Here is a 14,062-nt window from a genome sequence, read left to right on the forward strand (position 1 = left end):
ATCCATTCTACCTTCCTTCTCCTCCCTCTTTTCCTTCATCATTCTTCCTTCCTCCTTCCCTTCCTCCTTCCTTTCTTCTTTCCTTCTTTCCTTCCTTCCTTCCTTCCTTCCTTCCTCTTTTCTTCCTTGCTCTTCCTTCCTCCTCTTTTTCTCTCTCCCTTCTTTCTCCTCCTTCCCTCCCTCCCTCCATTTATCTTTCCTTCTTTCGTCATCTTCTCATCCTTCTTCCTTCCTTCTCCACTCCTCCTTCCCTTCCCCTTCCCTCCCTCCCTTTCTCCCTCCCTTTATTCCTCCTTCTTTACTTCCTGGCTTCTTCCTCCCTTCTCTTTTTCTCCCTCCCTCCCTCTATTTATCTTTCCTTCACCCCCTTCCTTCCTTCTTCCTTCCTTCTCCTCCCTCTCTTCCTTCATCATTCTTCCTTCCCTTCCTCCTTCCTTCCTTCCCTTCCTCCTTCCTTCCTTCCTTCCTTCCTTCCTTCCTTCCTTCCTTCCTTCCTTCCTTCCTTCCTTCCTTTTTTCCTTCCTTGCTCTTCCTTCCTCCTCTTTTTCTCTCTCCCTTCTTTCTCCTCCCTCCCTCTCTCCCTCTATTTATCTTTCCTTCACCCCCTTCCATCCATTCTACCTTCCTTCTCCTCCCTCTTTTCCTTCCTCCTTCCCTTCCTCCTTCCTTTCTTCTTTCCTTCCTTCCTTCCTCTTTTCTTCCTTGCTCTTCCTTCCTCCTCTTTTTCTCTCTCCCTTCTTTCTCCTCCTTCCTTCCCTCCCTCCCTCCCTCCATTTATCTTTCCTTCTTTCGTCATCTTCTCATCCTTCTTCCTTCCTTCTCCACTCCTCCTTCCCTTCCCCTTCCCTCCCTCCCTTTCTCCCTCCCTTTATTCCTCCTTCTTTACTTCCTGGCTTCTTCCTCCCTTCTCTTTTTCTCCCTCCCTCCCTCCCTCCCTCCCTCTATTTATCTTTCCTTCACCCCCTTCCTTCCTTCTTCCTTCCTTCCTTCTCCTCCCTCCTTCCATTCCTCCTTCCCCCTTTCCCTCTTTTCCTTTGCTCTTCTTTCCTTCTTGCCTTGCTTCCTTCTTCCTTCCTCCTGCTTTCCTCCCTTCCCAGCCCCAGAACAGCCTTCCGGACGTGGTCATCTGGATGCTGCAAGGGGACCGCCGTGTGGCCTTTGCCCGGGTCCCGGCCCACGAAGTCCTCTTTTCCCGCAACGGACCCAATTGCTGCGGCAAGAACTGCGGCAAGCTCCAAACCATATTCATGAAAGTAGGTCTCGCCAGCACCACTTTTGATATTTCTGAAATGCCTCATTTGAACAATTTCTGGTGGGTTTCGTTCTGGACTACTCTTCTGCACTTGGGGATGTGGGACCAAGTGTTGAGGAATAATAATAATAATAATAATAATAATGTGGAACTGGACAATTTGGACAGAAAAACAAGAAAACTCATGACCATTCATCATTCACTGCACCCTCACAGTGATGTTGACCGGCTATATCTGCCTAGAAGATCAGGGGGCAGAGGAGTCTTACAAGTAAAACAAGCAGTCAAAGAAGAAGAACATGCCCTGGCAGAAGATGTAAAGCAAAGTGAAGAGCCTGCTTTGATTGAAGTCAAAAATCAGAAACTCCTCAAAGCACAGCAGAGAAAAAACCAGTACAAGAAAACCGCACTACAAACTAGAGCTGACAGCTGGCACAACAAAACATTGCATGGAAAGTTCCTTGACAAAATTGAAGGAAAAGCTGATAAAGAGAAGACCTGGCTCTGGCTCACGAATGGGACCCTGAAGAAGGAGACAGAAGGCCTGATCCTTGCAGCCCAGGAGCAAGACATCAGAACAAAGGCAATTAAGGCCAAGATCCTCAGCTGCTGTAAGAAAATTGCACAGACAGACTACAAACAGAGTCACAATTATGTGGCCCAAACGATTCATTGGAACTTATGCCTCAAGTACCACCTCCGAGCAGCAAAGAACTGGTGGGATCACAAACCTGCAAAAGTATTGGAAAATGAGCACGCAAAGATACTGTGAGACTTCCGAATCCAGACTGACAAAGTTCTGGAACACAACACAAATAAAAACAAAACACAATAACAGCATATATAGTTAAAACAATAAAAACATTCATAAACTACATCAGCGAGTGTCAGGAAAAAAGGTGTAACTATTAATAACTGCAAGGGAAGGCATGCATGTGCAAAAATGCAAGTTAATAAAATTAGGAATAGAATTAAAGTGCTGGAGATTAGGGAAGTAAACAATTAAGACTGGATGGTGATGAAAACTGACCTATTATTCGAAGAAAAGGAAGGAGAAGATGAGGAAGATATACTACAAGTCCCTACATTCCAAGAATGGTGAAAGGCAAAAGAAGAAAGAAGGTCAGTTAGAGTCACAGCAAATATGCTGAGCAATCAGACCTCGTCCTAGGAACATCTGTGCTGGGAACTCAGGGCTATAAATTAGCAGCAAAGCCAGTAGTCAGTGCTGGCAGCAACCAACCTACTCGGTTTGCTTGTGTTCCGGTCTCCATGCTACAGCTACAGCGTTGTCTTTGCAAAAAGACTTCTTGCCACAGACTTTTGTTCCTTTATACTGTAAGCCTCTTTGCCAAAGACTTGTTCCTGTCTGCTGTGAAGACTTATTTATTATTTATTTATTTACATCACTTTTACCCCGCCTTTCTCTCCGAGGAGACTCAAAGCGGCTTACAGTAAATAGGCAAAAATTCAATGCCTAAAAACAATGTAAAAACAACAATTCATATAAAGCAATCTATAAAACAAAAGTTCATATAAAACAGGTACCGTTACAAAATAAAATCACATTATATAAAATTTTAAGAATGTCCAAGATTAAAATCCATTCATCCAGAATCCTCAATAAGTCTTCGTACAGGTCATGTAAAGTCCATGTTCTTATTCATTAAAAGCTTGTGTGCACAGCCATGTCTTTAAGGCTTTCCTGAAGCCTAGGAGAGTTGGTATCTGCCGTATGTTCCTGGGGAGGGTGTTCCACAGCCTAGGAGCCACCACCGAGAAGTAAGGCCCTGTCCCTCGTTCCCACCAGCCTTACCTGCGAGGCTGGTGGGACCGAGAGCAGGGCCTCCCCCGATGATCCCCCGATGAGTTCTAGAAGGCTCATAGGGGGAAATACGTTCGGACAGGTAAGATGGGCCAGAACCATTTAGGGCTTTGTAGGTCAAAACCAGCACTTTGAATTGGGCTCAGTAGCATATCGGCAACCAGTGGAGCCGGCTCAGCATGGGAGTAGTACGCTCCTTGTAAGCCGCTCCTGTTATTAGTCTGGCTGCCGCCCATTGTACTAGCTGGAGCTTCCGAGCCGTCTTCAAAGGCAGCCCCACGTAGAGCGCGTTGCAGTAGTCCAAACGAGCTGTAACCAGAGCGTGGACCACCGTGGCCAAGTCAGACCTCCCATGGAACGGGCGCAGCTGGCGCACAAGTCTTAGTTGTGCGAAGGCTCCCCTGGCCACCGCCGAGACCTGGGGTTCCAGGCTCAGCGATGAGTCCAGGATCACCCCCAGACTGCGAACCTGTGTCTTCAAGGGGAGTGCGACCCCATCCAACACAGGCTGTAACCCTATTCCCTGTTCAGCCTTGCGACTGACCAGGAGGACCTCTGTCTTGTCTGGATTCAGTTTCAATTTGTTCACCCTCATCCAGTCCGACACAGCGGCCAGATACCGGTTCAGGACCTGAACAGCCTCCTTAGTGACAGGTGGGAAGGAGTGACAGAGCTGGGCATCATCTGCGTACAGATGACACCGAACCCCGAAACTCCGGATGATCTCTCCCAGTGGCTTCATGTATATGTTAAACAACATGGGGCACAGTATTGACCCCTGCGGGACCCCACAAGTCAATGGTTGTGGGGCCGAGCAGGTGTCCCCCAATGACACCATCTGGGAACGACCCTCCAGGAAGGACCGGAGCCACTGCAGAACAGTACCCCCGAGACCCATCCCAGCAAGGCGCCCCAGAAGGATACCGTGATCGACGGTATCAAAGGCCGCTGAGAGGTCCAGCAGAACCAGCAGGGACACACTCCCCCTGTCCAGTTCCCGGCGAAGATCATCGACTAAAGCGACCAAGGCTGTCTCGGTACCATGTCCCGGCCTGAAGCCAGACTGCGCTGGATCCAGAAAATCAGTATCTACCAAGAATGCCTGGAGTTGTGCAGCCACCACACGTTCCACGACCTTGCCCAAAAAGGGGAGATTGGAAATAGGCCGATAGCTGTCCAATTGAGTGGGGTCCAGTGATGGCTTCTTCAACAGCGGTTTGATCACAGCCAGTTTGAGGCTCGCTGGAACAATGCCTTCCCGAAGGGAGGCATTCACCACCACCTTCACCCACTCAGCCAACCCCCCTCTGGCTTCTCTCACCAGCCAGGATGGGCAGGGGTCTAGGATGCATGTGGTCGCCCTCACCTCTCCAAGCACCTTGTCCACGTCCTTGGGCTGAACCAATTGAAACGAATCCATCAAAATAGGACAAGCAGGTGCACTTGTTACATCCTCGGAGACTGCCGTTAATATGGTGTCAAATCCAGAGCGGATCAAAGCGACTTTGTCCGCAAAGAACTGAGCAAATGCTTCACAGCGGGCTGCCGAGTTGTCAGGGATCCCGTCTTGAGGGACGGGATATAACAAACCTCTGACAACTTGGAACAGCTCCGCCGGACAGTTCTGTGCGGACGCAATATTAGCTGCAAAGAAAGAGTTCTTTGCAGCGTCTATTGCCGCGGCATAAGCCTTAAGATAAGAGCCCAGCCGTGTTCGGTTTGACTCGTTCGGTTTTGAACGCCACATGCGCTCTAGTCCCCTCTTCTTTCGCTTCATCGCTGCCAACTCCTCAGTAAACCAAGGAGATGGTTTAGCTCGGGTACTCGAGAGGGGACATTCTGGAGCGATCGTGTCTATTGCCCTAGTCATCTCCCGATTCCAGAGAGCGACAAGGGCATCGACAGAATCACCAACCGAGGTGGCGGGAAACTCCCCAAGAGCCATCAGGAAACCGTCCGGATCCATGAGCCTCCTGGGGCGGACCATTTTAATGGGAGGTTAGGGGGCGCAGCAAGTCTAAACCTGATCAGGTGATGGTCGGTCCATGGCAACGGAGCGATGGTAAGCTCCTCCACACCTCCATTTTCCTCCCATCCCTGACAGAAAACCAAGTCAAACGTGTGCCCAGCTCTGTGGGTGGGACCAGATACTCGTTGGGACAGCCCCATGGTTGCCATGGAGGCCATGAAGTCCTGAGCCACGCCTGAAAGGTTGGTCTCGGCATGGACATTGAAGTCCCCCAGCACAATGAGCTGTTGAGACTCCAATGCCAGGCCAGAGACCACCCCCGCTAGCTCAGGCAGGGAGACTGTAGTGCAGCGGGGTGGTCGGTACACTAGCAGAATCCCCAGTCTGTCCCGATCACCTACCCTCAGGTGGACACATTCGAACAAGGTTGACTGTGGGATGGGGCACCTGGTCAGGGGGATGGACTCCTTATAGATTACTGCGACACCACCTCCCCTCCCTCCAGATCTTGGTTGGTGCTGCATGGTGTAACCTGGTGGACAAAGCTGGGTGAGGTTGACACCCCCAGCCTCATCCAGCCAGGTCTCCTTTATGCACGCCAGGTCTGCCTGTTCATCCAGGATAAGATCCTGGATGATAGCAGTTTTTCCATTGACAGACCTGGCGTTCAACAGCACCACCTTTAACCTGGAGAGACCGCCAGCCTGGGCATCCAAGTTTACCATATCAGGAGGCCGTTTTAAATCTATAAGAACTCTTTTTTTGCCCTAGGCCAAATTAATTTATGCCTCCCTTTCCCGTATCCCCCCCTCCCCTGAATTACTTCTATGTTGCTGAATTACTTCTTATTGCCAAAGACATTTGTTTCATGCCTTGTTGCACCCCTAGGCTGCAGAGACACTTTAAAACCACACTGGAGCCCCAGGCTATAAGCAATGCAAGCTGTTTATTGAAGATAATATGTAAGCAGTAGCAAATTAAAGTTTCAAAGTCACTAAAACAAGGTTTTAGTCCACAAGGTACAAGGCACTAAAGAATCTTGAAGCAAGGGTCCATAGAAATCCAAACACACGAATAAACTACAACCAAGGCAATCAAAATTAGTCCAAGGAACAGGATCATGAGCTAGAACAAGGAACAGGATCTTAAACTGGAACAAGAGATTTAAAATGCAAGGCTTTCATGAACATGACTTGATAATCCAAAATACCCAGGAACAGCAACAAGTAATGGAACAAGACTCAAGATACAAGGCTTGCAGGAACTTGGCTTGAAAGTCCAAACGAAACATGAAACAAGAGTCCATTAAGCTGAATCAAGCCTCTCGATGAGCAAAGTTACCACCTCTGACTCACTCTCAGAAACGTTCCCTCTTAAAGCTAGAATCAAGGCCTCTTTCCATGGGAAGTTTGCTCAAAACCCTTCCTCATTAACCTAGTGTTCATGTGGCCTGCCCTTGGTTTTATTGTTCTTTTGATCTTGTTTAATGTAGTGTATATTTTCTTTTATTGTGTTGTTTAATGTGCTATGATTTGTTGTTCTATTATATTTTGTTATATTGTATTGTTCTGGGCATGGCCCCATGTAAGCCGCCCCGAGTCCCCGTTGTGGAGATGGTGGCAGGGTATAAATAAAGTTTATTATTATTATCATTATTAGTAACCGTTTGCTCCTTCTCAAAACCTCCCTCTCTTGTATCTGTTGACACACTGCTTTCTTTCTGTCAACCTCATTACTCTTATCACGACTGGAATGCCCATCTGCCAAGGGATAACTGGACCTTGACTCTCTCAAGGAATGCAGTTCAAGCTGCCTCTTTGAAACCATTGTGTGCCTGCTCCCAGAATCCTCAGGAAGAGCAGCCTCATCTAACTCTGGCTGTACAGAATCATTTACCTCCGGCTGCATGGGAATCCTAGGTAATCTTAGGCCCCAATCCAGATTCAACTGACAGGTCAGGTGCAGGATGGAATACAACACGGCTGCTGTAAGACCTTGCCTTGCTTTGGAACTTTACCTTCTGTTTCCTTTATTGCTGTTTCATTACTATTATTATTTTATTATGACACAGCAAACAAGATAGATATGCTGGATTTCGTATCACAAAATCACAAGTCATCACACAGTCCTAGACACTTGGGAAGTGTTCGACTTGTAATTATTATTATTATTATTATTATTATTATTATTATTATTATTATTATTATTATTTTGCTGAAGTAAAGCTTTTAAAGTTACTTTTGCTCATGTTGTAAGGTTGTTTCTGGAGCAAAACAAGACACATTCCTTCCTTTTTGCCGCAGCGTCCTCAGGAAGAGACCCTGGGCCCCAAGATCCGGGCCCAGATCCGGGTGCAGCTCTGGCTCGGGCTGAGTGTGGACGAGAAGGAGTTCAACAAGGCCGCAGAGGGACGGCTCTCCGTCTTCGCGGAAACGGTGAGATCTTTCAGGTAGAAAATTCTGTGTTAGAAAGAAATGCATGGTATGCATGTCCATTGTGTTAAAAATACAGTTCTAATGGACATGCGGGCACAGCACGTTCCACTGAAGGGTTACGCAAGTGGAGATGTGAACCTAGAAATACAGCTGAGTCATGACCATGTGACAGGTGTTCATTGCGGGCTTTTGGATTCTACCAATGGTTGAAGAAGAAGAAGAGGATGATGATGATGATGATGATGATGATGATATGGGTAAATTCCCAATATTCTGGGTCTCGCGCCCCCAATCTCTCCAATATTGAAAGTTGGTCATGATGGGTCTGTATTCCACATTTGCTCCAGATCCATCATCAGTGGGGGACACAATGCTCTCTGGATGGACTGCAATTCCCATCATTCTCTGTCATTGCCTTTCTCTCCCAAGGTCCTTGCCAGTATTTAAAGTTGGTCATGATTGATTTGTGTTTGGTCCAGATCTTTCATTGGTGGGAGTTCATAATAATAATAATAATAATAATAATAATAATAATAATAATAATAATAATAATAATACAGTAGAGTCTCACTTATCCAACATTCGCTTATCCAACATTCTGGATTATCCAACACAGTCTGCCTTTTAGTAGTCAACGTTTTTGTAATCAATCTTTTCAATACGTCGTGATGTTTTGGTGCTAAATTCGTAAATACAGTAATTACTACATAACATTACTGCGTATTGAACTGCTTTTTCTGTCAAATTTGTTGTATAACATGATGTTTTGGTGCTTCATTTGTAAAATCATAATGTAATTTGATGTTTAATAGGCTTTACCTTAATCCCTACTTATTATCCAACATATTTGCTTATCCAACATTCTGCCGGCCCGTTTATGTTGGATAAGTGAGACTCTACTGTAACAATAATAATAATAATAATAATAATTATAAATTATTATAATTTATAAATTGGCATTATAAATTGGACACAGGCGGAACTGGACAATTTGGACAGAAAAACAAGAAAACTCATGACCATTCATCATTCACTGCACCCTCGCAGTGATGTTGACCGGCTGTATCTGCCTCGAAGATCAGGGAGCAGAGGACTCTTACAAGTAAAGCAAGCAGTCAAAGAAGAAGAACATGCCCTGGCAGAATATGGAAAGCAAACGGAAGAACCTGCTTTGGTTGAAGTCAAAAATCAGAAACTCCTCAAAGCACAGCAGACAAAAAACCAGTACAAGAAAACCGCACTACAAACTAGAGCTGACAGCTGGCACAACAAAACACTGCATGGAAAGTTCCTTGACAAAATTGAAGGAAAAGCTGATAAAGAGAAGACCTGGCTCTGGCTCACGAATGGGACCCTGAAGAAGGAGACAGAAGGCCTGATCCTTGCAGCCCAGGAGCAAGACATCAGGACAAAGGCCATTGATAATAATAATAATAATAATAATAATAATAATAATAATAATAATAATAATAATAATAATAATAGAAGACCTGGCTCTGGCTCACAAATGGGACCCTGAAGAAGGAGACAGAAGGCCTGATCCTTACAGCCCAGGAGCAAGACATCAGGACAAAGGCCATTCAGGCCAAGATCGAAAAATCAGCTGATGACCCAAAATGCAGACTGTGCAAGGAAACCGATGAAACCATGGATCATATCCTCAGCTGCTGTAAGAAAATTGCACAGACAGACTACAAACAGAGGCACAACTGTGTGGCCCAAATGATTCATTGGAACTTATGCCTCAAGTATCACCTCCCTGCAGTTAAGAACTGGTGGGATCACAAACCTGCAAAGGTTGCGGAAAATGAACACATAAAGATACTGTGGGACTTCCGAATCCAGACTGACAAAGTTCTGGAACACAACACACCAGACATCACAGTTGTGGAAAAGAACAAGGTTTGGATCATGGATGTTGCCATCCCAGGTGACAGTCGCATTGAAGAAAAACAACAGGAAAAACTCAGCCGCTCTCAGGACCTCAAGATTGAACTTCAAAGACTCTGGCAGAAACCAGTGCAGGTGGTCCCGGTGGTGATGGGCACACTGGGTGCCATGCCAAAAGATCTCAGCCGGCATTTGGAAACAATAGACATTGACAAAATCACGATCTGCCAACTGCAAAAGGCCACCCTATGGGATCTGCACGCATCATCCGAAAATACATCACAGAGTCCTAGACACTTGGGAAGTTTTCGACTTGTGATTTTGTGAAACGAAATCCAGCATATCTATCTTGTTTGCTGTGTCATACAACGTCGTTGTGTCAATAATAATAATAATAATAATAATAATAATAATAATAATAATAATAATAATAATAAATAACTTTATTCTTGTACCCTGCCTCCATCTCCCCGAAGGGTCTCGGGGCGGCTTACATGAGAAAACAACATACCAGAAACGAAAATGACCATACAATTTAAAACATAATATAACATCATTATTATAAAACAACACAACATGATGAAATTTAAAAACCAAGATAACAATTGCTATGTATAGCAGGTGATTTGTGCAAAAACTCTTAATAAGGTGATGAGTTCACAGTGTTATCTTGGATATGGGTGGACTATAACTCCCATCATTCAGGGTCATCCCCCCCCCCCAAAGTCCCTCCAGTATTTTCTGTTCGTTGTCGAGGTTGTGTGTGTCAAGTTTGGTCCAGATCCATCATCAGTGAGGTTCACAATGCAATCTGGATGTGGGTAGACTGCAAGTCCCATCATCCTTTGTCATTACCACCCTCCAAAGTTTGGTCCAGGTCTATAGTTGGTGGAAGCTGTCTTGGAAATTGCATACAAATATACATATAAACATATTTTCACTACACACACATATTTAATAGTCTGTGTGCACATGAAACATAAACAAATGGGTCCAATCTCCCAAAATATCTCGTTATGTATTTGCAAACATTCCAAAAATCTAAATTCAAAGGATTTCCGATCCGGGAGACTCAACCAATACAGAACAACATTTAAGAATAACTCAAGGTGTGTCTGCATTATAGATTTAATACTGTTTCACTCCACATTAACTGCATTAGCTGAATGCTATGGAATATGGGAGTTGTAGTTTCGCAAGGTCTTAGACTTTCTCTCCAAACTGCAACTCACAGGATCAGTGTGTCATGGCAGTTCAAGTCATGAAAATTCAAGCATTAGTTCAGATATAATTATTTAAAGTATATATAATGACACTTGCAATAATGGGGGTGGTGAGAGTGGGATTTGGGCTGTGTAGTTTTCCATGTATTTTAAAACTTCTGTGTTCCATGATGCAAATGGTTTGATTGTTTCTAGGGTTTCTTATTATTCGTATTTCAATTTTTTTGGCTCTGTTTTAGTCCTATGGTGTCTCCATTGTTGTGTCCTTCTATCAGGAGAAAGGCAGGGTGAAATGAAGTAAATAAATGACATACCATATATACTCGAGTATAAGCCGACCCGACTATAAGACAAGGCACCTAATTTTACCACAAAAAAACTGGGAAAACATTGACTCAAGTATAAGCTGAGAGCGGTGAATCTCAGAAATAAAAATAGGTAATAATAAAATTACATTTTTCAATCTTTACATAAAACTGTAATTTAAGATAACACTGTCCAACTCTGATTAAATCATTATTCTCAACTTCTTCAATGTAAATGTGCTTATGTATCCTTTTAATAATAATAATAATAATAATAATAGAGTAAAATAATCAATGTAATAATAATAATAATAAATAGAGTAAAATGATAAATGTAATAATAGAGTAAATTAATAAATATATTAACAATAATAAAGAGTAAAATAATAAATGCAATAACAATAATATCAGAACAAAATAATAAATGTATTATTATTATTATTAATAAAAATAGATTAAAATAAATGGAATAGTAGCAATAATAACAAGAGTAAAATGATAAATGTAATAATAATAATAATAATAATAATAATAATAATAATAATAATAATAAGTAGAGTAAAATAATAAATGTAACAATGCCAATAATAATAGAGGAAAATAATAAATGTACCATATATACTTGAGTATAAGCCAACCCAAATATAAGCCAACCAAGACCTTCACCCAAGTATAAGCCGAGGGGGGCTTTTTCAGTTCTAAAAAAGGGCTGAAAAACCTGGCTTATACTTGAGTATATACAGTAAATAAATCCAAGTATGCCAGTGTTTTATGGAATACTTTGTGGGTAATAATATGTTCAAATGGTGGAAATAACTCCCTGTTTTGACCCCTTCTCTTCTCCCAGTATGAAAACCAGACCAAACTGGCCCTGGTTGGCAACTGGGGCACCACCGGCCTGACCTACCCCAAGTATTCGGACGTCACCGGGAAGATCAAGTTGCCCAAGGACAGCTTCAAGCCTTCGGCCGGATGGTCCTGGTCTGGAGACTGGTTCGTCAGCCCCGAAAAGACGTGAGTGAAAGACATGGTCTTTGTTCTTCTTGGGGGAAAGATTAATAGCTTGGGAAACTACAACTCCCAGGATACCTCTTCCATCTTGCATCCAACTGAGATGCAAAGCGTCCCTTGTTATAAGGGAGATCCAGTTTAGTGTCATGGTTTGAGCCTTGGACTAAGACTCTGGAGACTTGGGTTCAATCCCTGCTCAGCCATCAGACCCAATGGGTGCCCTTGGCTGAGTCACACTCTCTCAGCCTCAGAGGAAGGTGGTAGCAAGACTGTCTGTCTCTAGCTGTCTATCTACCTGAGAGACATGTTGAGAAACAGAAAGGTGAAGAAGAACAAGGTCTTAGCTCATGGTCATCAATGTAGAGCCTGAAACTTTAGACTGTGCCTCAGGAAGGTTGGTTATGTTTGCTGTGGTGATGATAGTGAGGGTGAAGATGATGGTGATGATGATAGTGATGGTGGTGATGATGTTGGTGGTGATGGTGATGATGATGATAACCCACCCTTTTCAAGAAGTCACAGATCATGGCCACCTATTTAACATGTGCCTTGAATTCCATCCTATTCATGGCAACCTAAGGAAGATTGATGGTCTCTGCTTGGATGATGTTGATGATGGTGATGGTGATGATGGTGGTGATGGTGATGATGCTGATAACCCACCCTTTCCACGAAGTCACAGATCATGGCCACCTATCTAACATGTGCCTTGAATTCCATCCTCTTCATGGCAACCTAAGGAAGATTGATGGTCTCTGCTTGGATGATGTTGATGATGGTGATGGTGATGATGGTGGTGATGGTGATGATGATGATAACCCACCCTTTCCACGAAGTCACAGATCATGGCCACCTATCTAACATGTGCCTTGAATTCCATCCTCTTCATGGCAACCTAAGGAAGATTGATGGTCTCTGCTTGGATGATGTTGATGATGGTGATGGTGATGATGGTGGTGATGGTGATGATGATGATAACCCACCCTTTCCACGAAGTCACAGATCATGGCCACCTATCTAACATGTGCCTTGAATTCCATCCTATTCATGGCAACCTAAGGAAGATTGATGGTCTCTGCTTGGATGATGTTGATGATGGTGATGGTGATGATGGTGGTGATGGTGATGATGATGATAACCCACCCTTTCCACGAAGTCACAGATCATGGCCACCTATCTAACATGTGCCTTGAATTCCATCCTCTTCATGGCAACCTAAGGAAGATTGATGGTCTCTGCTTGGATGATGTTGATGATGGTGATGGTGATGATGGTGGTGATGGTGATGATGATGATAACCCACCCTTTCCACGAAGTCACAGATCATGGCCACCTATCTAACATGTGCCTTGAATTCCATCCTCTTCATGGCAACCTAAGGAAGATTGATGGTCTCTGCTTGGATGATGTTGATGATGGTGATGGTGATGATGGTGGTGATGGTGATGATGATGATAACCCACCCTTTCCACGAAGTCACAGATCATGGCCACCTATCTAACATGTGCCTTGAATTCCATCCTATTCATGGCAACCTAAGGAAGATTGATGGTCTCTGCTTGGATGATGTTGATGATGGTGATGGTGATGATGGTGGTGATGGTGGTGATATTGATGATGGTAATGGTAGTGATGGTGGTGTTGATGGCAGTGGTGGTGATGATGATGATGACTCACTTTTGCCAAGAAGTCCCAGATCATGGCTACCTATTTAACATGTGCCTCGAATTCCAATCTTTGAATGACATGATGATGGTGGTGGTGGTGATGATGATGATGTTGATAGTGATGATGATGATGGTGGTGATGGTGGTGATGATGGTGATGATGGTGATGATGATGATGATGATAATCATGGTGATGATGGTGATGATGGTGGTGATGATGGCGATGATGGTGGTGATTGCTGCTGCTGCTGCTGATGATGGTGGTGATTGTGGTGATGGTGGTGATGGTGATGATGATAACCCACTTTTGCCAAAAAGTCCCAGGTCACGGTCACCTATTTAACATATGCCTCAAATTCTAACCTTTGAATGCCATGATGAAGATGTTGTTGTTGATGATGATGGTAATGGTAGTGATGGTGGTGATGGTGGTGGCGGCGGAGGCAATGATGATGATGACCCACATTTGCAAAGAAGTCCCAGAT

At 44.1% G+C, this 14,062-nt stretch overlaps 1 protein-coding gene across 8 annotated transcripts in view; it reads left to right on the top strand.

The window, feature by feature from the left end:
• dysf (dysferlin) overlaps positions 1–14,062 on the top strand; it is a 312,999-nt gene that overhangs the window by 154,627 nt on the left and 144,310 nt on the right. For all 8 annotated transcript variants that reach the window (XM_062983273.1, XM_062983274.1, XM_062983275.1 and 5 more), the window contains 3 exons: positions 1,098–1,253; positions 7,350–7,481; positions 11,747–11,913. In XM_062983273.1, coding sequence (XP_062839343.1) covers positions 1,098–1,253; positions 7,350–7,481; positions 11,747–11,913 — 455 coding nt within the window. The remainder of the gene's footprint in view (positions 1–1,097; positions 1,254–7,349; positions 7,482–11,746; positions 11,914–14,062) is intronic.

The sequence above is a fragment of the Anolis carolinensis genome, chromosome 5 (genome assembly GCF_035594765.1).
Source record: "Anolis carolinensis isolate JA03-04 chromosome 5, rAnoCar3.1.pri, whole genome shotgun sequence".
Taxonomy (NCBI): Eukaryota; Metazoa; Chordata; class Lepidosauria; order Squamata; family Dactyloidae; genus Anolis; species Anolis carolinensis.